At 36.1% G+C, this 8855-nt stretch overlaps 1 protein-coding gene across 1 annotated transcript; it reads right to left on the bottom strand.

The window, feature by feature from the left end:
- Nucleotides 1–540: 540 nt before the first annotated feature.
- LOC109075736 (cholesterol 25-hydroxylase-like protein) lies at nucleotides 541–3263 on the bottom strand. Its single transcript, XM_019091588.2, has 2 exons — nucleotides 2748–3263; nucleotides 541–1219 (listed from the first exon to the last, which is right to left on the bottom strand). Exons 1-2 carry the CDS (start codon nucleotides 3173–3175, stop codon nucleotides 841–843), a joined length of 807 nt encoding a protein of 268 aa, XP_018947133.1. The 5' UTR covers nucleotides 3176–3263; the 3' UTR covers nucleotides 541–840.
- Between the last annotated feature and the right edge of the window lie 5592 nt (nucleotides 3264–8855).

The following is an 8855-nucleotide window of genomic DNA, read 5'->3' as shown; positions in this document are numbered from 1 at the left end:
TGACATCAACATAGATTAACACTTTAAAAATAATATTTTTTCTTTCCTTTTTCTTGGTTTTACTTTTATTTTTTATTGTGTTATTGCTGTTTTCAGATATTATGTTGTAAAGCACATTGGTCAACTCTGGTTGTAGTAAATAGTGCTATATAAATACAATTGCCATTGTCGTTTCCATCCAAAACACTATGAGGCTCTATCCCTAGCAAGATAACTTTTGCTCCGCCCACTTCTGGCCTGATGCTGCTGGCGTGGCGCTGCTGTCTGAGACTGCTGTGACATAAGTGTTCTGCAGTTCTGCAGTTAGTTGTAACTCGGAATGGTGCGCTGTGATTGGTTGAGCGGTTATATCGCATTCTGCAAAGAAAGGAGACTGGCGTTTGTTGCGGTTTGGAAAAAAAAGGAGAAAACATGACAGAATAACTCCGCGGATATCGCGTTTTGCGTAAAATTAAAAATGGACTTTTCAATACTCAGCAGATATAATACTGATTTTGGCGGAAACTCAAAAAAAAGTTTGGAAAGTTTTGGAACCAAAATCTTAAAATATACAACATGAAAAAGTTGTAATGCAAATGTATTAAAAATTGTACATAATATTTCTCCACAATTTAGGCTGAGTACAAAATCAGACCAAGAATCTAAGCTATCTAATTATTATAAACATAATTAACTTCATGTTCCCAGGCTGGGTTTAATCCAGTAAGAGATTTTGAAAGTCTTTGCAAAACCTGGGTTATTTTATGTCAATTCATATAGGGTGAAATCAGATACAATTGGAGACTTTTAATAGTCTCATTCTCACTGTCCTGTAATGGCCCAAATTGACCTGGTTTCACCCTATCTATGGCCTCTCTCATTTACTAAAATGGGCAATGAGGTCCCAAAGATGTAATCCCAGTGTCTGAAGTAAGGGGCAAAGTTCCCTTTAAATTGCTGATGGTGGGCCAGGTGGTGCGGTGCCCCGCCAAAGCATGGCAACAACCGATGCAGTGACCAAGGGAAGTCATATCCACAGTGATCCTCCACAGCCATCCAGGTGTTAACCAGATGGAAAAGGATTTCGCTAAAAGGGTGGCAGCCCACAAGCATGGCACTTATAAATGCAAGGGTTTGTAGAGACAGCAGTTCAGAAATACTGGCGTCTTGAGCCGCCAGAGCAAAAGTGTCCCTGTTTAGATGGTGAATGTGGTGGACGTTGTGGTACAGCCAGGGAATTCTGGGAAAAATACAGACATTTGATGTAGTTATATATAATAATATTATATAAATATGAATGAAAATATTTAATATAAAAAGATACATATATTATGCATAAATATGGGCCTTGCTAAATTTACAAGCGGAGACAACAAGAGTGAGATGTGTGGAATTAATGTGTGTTTTTTCTATATGAAATTTTGAGCTGTGCACATGATAGTTTATGTGTGTTCCTTATATTTGTGAATCTAAATTTATAAAGTAGTTGGAATCATGGCACTGCTAATGCACATGCTTCTAGCATATACAGAGATTTTTACAGAGAAGGTGATGGCGTTTGAAATCTGGCCAGATGCATGCTTTACGTGTCTTGTCCACTCTGTCTTATATAGAAACTACACTAGACACTACACAACTACACACTGAACTACACTAGCAGGTGAGTCCATTCGGTAATCTCATTTTCAGGTCAGCTTTTGAAATTGCCATACGATCTGCAATTTGACCGAAAAGAAACATTAAAACTCTCTGGGACAATTTTCACCAAAGATTCTCTGCTCCTGGTTAATTTAAATCACTTTTGGCATTTCATAATATCTCACATATTTATGACAATATAAGCCTTACAGAACAGAACACAGGAGATTATTTATTTGTTTCATAGCAATTTCATAGCATTTGTTTGTCATTTTTCCTTTTCATCTGGTGTTAAAGGTTTCATTATTGAGATATTTTCCACCATAGCTATTTTTCTAAATTCTGGTGAATGCATTATTATTATTATTATTATTAGATTATATTAAATTTAAAATGAAATTAAAATTAAATTAATTTAAATTAAATTTTTAAGATTATATAAAAGCAATATTATTATACTGAAATAATAAATTAAATTAAAATGAGGCTATTACATTTATTGAATTATAATTACATTTTTAATTATTAAATTAATAATCCTTTATCATTATAATCTAAAAATAAGTATCTTTCTTTTGTTTTGTTTTTTTCACAAAGGGCCATAGGGCTTTTAAGGATGCGCTAATGACCCCCGTTGTTCTTAATAAGCCCACTAAGCTTAAAAAAAAACCCATTAAAGCAATATGAAAAGCATAAACGAAATACATCTTTTTTCTCATAAACCCCACCCACTTCATGTGTGTCTTCTGGCGAAAACTACATTTTTTTTTTTTTTTTTACAAAATGTGATGTGAAACGTCAAATTTGATTCATATATACATACAAAAGATGTATTTTTCAAAGCTGTAGCCTAAAGTCCAAGCTTAAAGGCTGTAACTGTTCAAATTCGTCCTATATGAGGACAGACTAAACACTTTTTTAACACTCATTTGTGTTTATTCGGATTTTCTTGAGAATGCCAACCGGTTCCAATACCAGTGTAGGCCAGATTAGCATTTAATTTAGTAAAACTGTTAAAAACGACAATAAATGATTATAAGATTTAAAACTTTGTCATTCAAAGTTTCACATCTCCACACGTGCAATGTTGGAACCTCCACATTCTGACATGTGAGATGTGTGATGCTTACTTGTGAATGGTGTAATGACAAAAGAAGAAGAGCGTATCGAATATGAGCATGCACGATACACATTCCCTGAAGGCATGGAAACAAGACGGTGCTCTCTCCGGGAAATGCGTGCGCCGTACCGACAGAAACAGCGCAGTTAACGGTAAAACGCCAACCATGTATTTCCATAAAATTCGAGTAGCACATCGAAACCACTGATGAAAGCCAACGACTTCACGGCATATCCTGTACTTATGGAGCCATCCCACGTGTGGACTGAACACGTCCAGAAGCATGAAGGGAACAGAGAAGATGAGATGAGTGCTAAAAGCTGCGCACACGCTAATGTGGGGTGACCTGAGGAGCACATGACGTTCCGCATATATGAAGTCCCAAATCCACTGAAGAAGTGCATCGCCTCCGAAAATCAGTGAGAAGAGAACGGTCATCTTTGTGACTGTTGTTTCTACATAACCGCGAATGAAGCTGCAGCAGCGATGATGTCCTCCAGATGTTCAGTCTTTTGATGCAAACGGTTTGAAGATCACTTTCATTCTGACACAGCTTTGGGACAGGCAATGGGAATTTGAACGCGAGCCACAGCGGTGGAAACTGATGCTCTCCTCCCACAAGCGCAACTTTACCAACTTAAAAGACAAGGTCTCTCGATTTGTTAACCGCATATTAATATAGCAGCATTGGATCTTCCAGCGAAATGATGCCACTTAAGAAATGTGCTTAATTTAGCCTATCGATTATTAAGTAAATAATGAACTATATAAAACATTATCACTGTGGGAAAACCATTTAAACAGTCACACTCTCTGCTTTTAATTAAATGAAAGCTGCAAAGTCACCAAATGTTAAAGGGATAAAGGAGTTAAGCCCAAAATGAAAATGTCATCTTCTCATGTCATTTCAAAACTGTATAACTTTTTTTTTTTAAAAAAACCCTTTAAGCCCTGAGGGCATTTGTGCTCACTGAAGTTGATGTTTTTTTTCTAAGTGACATAGACAGGAATAATGACTCATAACTCGAAGACTGTAGCAAGGAGAGTCAAAATGTTGGTATCTTTTGATGGAAAACTTTCTGTACTTTTTATTTCATTTGGACATTATCCTGCTGAGAAATAGCTGATAAAATGTAATATATTTGAGAGTTCAAGAGAATTATTTCATATCGGTCTTATTTGACAGAAATAAGGCAGAAGGAAAATTCTTTTTTGATGATGTTCCCCAGCATGTTAGCTGTAGTGGTGATACCATAAAGTATCCAAAAGTTACAGTATTTTGTAACAAAATAGGCCTTTTTGTTTAGCTTTTGACTCCCTGAAGGCATTTTAAAAACTGCTGTCGGTTTTAAAAAAGTGCCATACGCAAATATAATGCCTCATAACTCCAAGACCGTGGCAAGGAGAGTCAAAAGGTGGTATTGTTTGATAGAAATCTTTCTATATTTTTAGGGGGGGAAAATATTTGCATTTGAATATTCTCATGTTAAGAAATAGGTGATAAATTGTAAGAAAAATTACTGTGGTCAAGGGAAATTCTTCATATCATTCTTATCTGACGTTCAATATCTCATGAAAAAAAAACAGGGTAGGAGAAAAATTAGTTTTTGGTGATATTCCCCAACATATGTGCTGTATGTGAATTAAATTTTGTGGTGATATCATCAAAAGTTACAGCATTTGGAACCAAGGTAGCCTTTCTCTTAGCCCTTTACAGTTATGAAATTATTGTTTTGATTTTGAAGTAATGACTCACTCAAGTTTAGTCAAAGCCCCAAACAATTATACCTGTTTTATTCTACTCGATGAGACCTCTCAGATGATACATGACTATCTGAGCTTTTTGATGTTTCTGACATATTAGAGTACATGGCACAGAAAACATTTTTCATAAATTATCATCAGCAAATAACACGGCACTACTTTGGAGTTAATCAAAGTGGCTATTGTAAAGTTAAGACTCAAAGCTTTAAAATTATATCCATTTTTTGTTGATTAAGGCAGTGGTTTGAAAAAAATTATGATTAGTAATTTTTTCGCAGAGAGGTGGGGGGACAATTTGATTTTTTTTGTTTTTTTTGTGCGAACACCTCAGGTTTAAAGGGTTAAACAGCTTTTGAGGAATTTAATAATTCTGAGTAAAGCCTCAGTGTTTTGTTCATACAATGGAAGTCAGTGCTAAAACTGTTCAGAATAGCTTTTTTGTGTTCCACAAAAGAATGAAATTCCTACAGGTTTCATACAGATAAATGAAGGCAAGTAATTGATGACCAAACGTTTTTGGATAAACTGCCCTGTTTCTGTTCTTAGAGAACACTGGTAGAGTATGCATAGTTTAATTATTTTTTCATACTTTATTATTTTATTTATTTATTTACTTACGATTATTTTTATTACAAATCCAATTCCAAAAAAGTTGGGACACTGTACAATTTGAGTAAAAAAGGAATGGAATAATTTACAAATCTCATAAACATATTTTATTCACAATAGAATATAGATAACATATCAAATGTTGAAAGTGAGACATTCTGAAATGTCATGCCAAATATTGGCTCATTTTGGATTTCATGAGAGCTACACAAAAAAGTTGGGACAGGTAGCAATAAGAGGCCGGAAAAGTGAAATGTACATATAGGGAACAGCTGGAGGACCAATTTGCAACTTATTAGGTTAATTGGCAACATGATTGGGTATAAAAAGAGCCTCTCAGAGTGGCAGTGTCTCTCAGAAGTCAAGATGGGCAGAGGATCACCAATTCCCCCAATGCTGCGCGGCGAAAAAATAGGGCAGCAATATCAGAAAGGAGTTTCTCAGAGAAAAATTGCAAAGAGTTTGAAGTTATCATCATCTACAGTGCATAATCTCATCCAAAGATTCAGAGAATCTGGAACAATCTCTGTGCGTAAGGGTCAAGGCCGGAAAACCATACTGGATTCCCGTGATCTTCGGGCCCTTAGACAGCACTGCATCACATACAGGAATGCTACTGTAATGGAAATCACAACATGGGCTCAGGAATACTTCCAGAACACTGTGTCGGTGAACACAATCCACCGTGCCATTCGCCGTTACCGGCTAAAACTCTATAGGTCAAAAAAGAAGCCATATCTAAACATGATCCAGAAGCTCAGTCGTTTTCTCTGGGCCAAGGCTCATTTAAAATGGACTGTGGCAAAGTGGAAAACTGTTCTGTGGTCAGATGAATCAAAATGTGAAGTTCTTTTTGCAAAACTGGGACGCCATGTCATCCGGACTAAAGAGGACAAGGACAACCCAAGTTGTTATCAGCGCTCAGTTCAGAAGCCTGCATCTCTGATGGTATGGGGTTGCATGAGTGCGTGTGGCATGGGCAGCTTACACATCTGGAAAGGCACCATTAATGCTGAAAGGTATATCCAAGTTCTAGAACAACATATGGTTCCATCCAGACGTCGTTCTCTTTCAGGGAAGACCTTGCATTTTCCAACATGACAATGCCATACCACATACTGCATCAATTACAACATCAAGGCTGCGTAGAAGAAGGATCCGGGTACTGAAATGGCCAGCCTGCAGTCCAGATCTTTCACCCATAGAAAACATTTGGCGCATCATAAAGAGGAAGATACAACAAAGAAGACCTAAGACAGTTAAGCAACTAGAAGCCTGTATTAGACAAGAATGGGACAACATTCCTATTCCTAAACTTAAGCAACTTGTCTCCTCAGTCCCCAGATGTTTGCAGACCGTTATAAAAAGAAGAGGGGATGCCACACAGTGGTAAACATGGCCTTGTCCCAACTTTTTTGAGATGTGTTAATGCCATGAAATTTAAAATCAACTTATTTTCCCCTTAAAATGATAAATTTTCTCAGTTTAAACATTTGATATGTCATCTGTGTTGTATTCTGAATAAAATATTGAAATTTGAAACTTCCACATCATTGCATTCTGTTTTTATTCACAATTTGTACAGTGTCCCAACTTTTTTGGAATCGGGTTTGTATTTACTTTTCTTCTGTCTTTATTTATACTGTATTCATTAGAACTTTAATTATTTTTTTGTAGCTGGAGATCCTAAAAATGTATGTGAAACAATGTATCATAACTTTTTTAATAAATTAATTAAAATGTTTCACTAAAATCAACCACATAGCATATGTCAGTTTCTTTATTAACAGCATCTGCGTATATTTGGAGCTTACACTGTATTGAGACCTGGTGACCATGGGAACACAATAATATTCTCTTGCTCCTTCTCTGTTACTAAGCCACCAGCAACAGAGATCAGATGCCAAATTTCAATATCTTTGTAGAAAGCAAGGCTCTCACTTCAGCAGAGAAGGAGCATAAATACCTCACCATATAAGCTTTTCATTTACAAAACATGCTAAGCACACAGCCTAATTGTTGTTGTTTTCATACGGTCAGGTAGTGCAGTCCAAGTCTGCTTTGGCAGTCATTCATTTGTTTTGGTATGTGTGACAATAACAGGAAGAATGGATGACTAATTCACATGCCCTCTAAGTGCTTCCAATTCACCACATACTGAGAGAGAAAAATGACCAATTTCCCCAGAACACAGTAGTGATACGATACCCGTTAGGAGACATGGTTGATTCACTTTTGTCGTGGCCACAACATAACTCGTGGGAATGTGATAATATGTTGTGGCCACCAGATATTAATTTGATGGAACGTCATATTAACTCGTGGGAACATGATATTTTGTCGTGGCCACAAGATCATTTTGTCGATGTAACGACATCCTTATGTTTTCCAATATAATGATTTTTTATTTTATTTTTTTTGTTATCTGTTTGATTCATTTTGTAATTTTCTATTCCAGGCTTACCTGGTTCTGGATTTGATGCCTCTCATTCACTATCTCAGAGGCACATTTTGATCAATGTATTATGAAGTTGGTTCTTGAACTATTAAATTCTATTCGGTTCCCTTTATTTTTTAATCACATTAAATACAAATAATGCTTTTTTAAAGTACTGAATAGACAGACAAATAAAAACAAAGAATCAATCAGTGATGATAAAATTCAACAACCCAGACAATAATGCTAAAGAATAATAATGTTTTAAGAACTGATTTAAAACTAGACCTAAAAAAAGTGCAGACCTAACATGAAATAGGAGACTGTTTCACAAACTTGGGGCCAAAACAACCACAGAATTTCAGCTGTCTCAATGGGGAGTAGGGGGCCAAGGCCTCAATACAAACAACAGAATCATAAAATCAACACGAATACGAAACTTAACAGGCAACCAGTGATGAGAGTCAAGATCCTGAGTAATGTACTCTCTTTTTTGGTCACTGTTAGGAAGCTGGTAGCAGCATTCTACACCAGATGTAGAGATAATTGAGGTAAATGGACATGAGGCATATTACAACAGTCAAGCCTTGATCTAAGGGCATGATTCATGAATCACTATTTTCATGTCATTAAGAACAACTTCAATTAGGTGATAGCCCTGAGATGTAAAAAGCTGCTCCTGACAGCGCTAATTTGCTCTTCATATAATAGATGTCAAACAAGACTCTGAGGTCTGAACATTAGATAAGTGGGAACCTAACTGAATTTGAAAAGCTGAGACAGAGCCTATAGGATCAGAACTTTGGGATTGGAATCATTTAGCTGCAAGAAGTTACTAGCCATCAAGGTATTAATTTCATCAAAGCAGTCCAGCACACTGGTTACAGCGCCTTTACTATAAGTTTATCTGCAAATAAAAGTAAACATGCATATGCTTGGGTATCCTCTAAATGTCTTTTTACCAAATGAAAGATACAATTAATAGCATCCTCAGTCGACTGAAGCGGGTCAAGCGATAATTTAACCTGCTCTTTTAGAACATTTACTACTAATCTTTCAAAACATTTCATGATATTTATAGTTAATGCAATAGGTCTAAATGCACAATTTTCTTTTTTTCTTGGGAACCGGAGTAATTACAGTTTTTTCCCCCACAAAGAAGGAATTCTCTGAAAAATAGGACAGAATGCTGGAGTAAGTTCATTAGCACAAGTTTTAACAAGACGACAGAGATTCCATCAGTACCCATAGATTTTTTTGGTACATATACCTTTAAATATAGAACAAACCATCCCATACAGCAACCAG

Source organism: Cyprinus carpio, chromosome B5 (genome assembly GCF_018340385.1).
Source record: "Cyprinus carpio isolate SPL01 chromosome B5, ASM1834038v1, whole genome shotgun sequence".
NCBI classification, from domain to species: domain Eukaryota; kingdom Metazoa; phylum Chordata; class Actinopteri; order Cypriniformes; family Cyprinidae; genus Cyprinus; species Cyprinus carpio.
The sequence above is the reverse complement of the archived record's forward strand: the minus strand, read 5'-3'. Positions and strand labels throughout refer to the sequence as shown.

Coding starts and splice junctions, on each gene's coding strand:
- LOC109075736 (XM_019091588.2), bottom strand. CDS start 3,175: ATGACCGTTCTCTTCTCACTGATTTTCGGAGGCGATGCACTTCTTCAG. Junction 1,220..2,747: donor TGTCATTACACCATTCACAA/GTAAGCATCACA, acceptor TATTTTTCCCAG/AATTCCCTGGCTGTACCACA.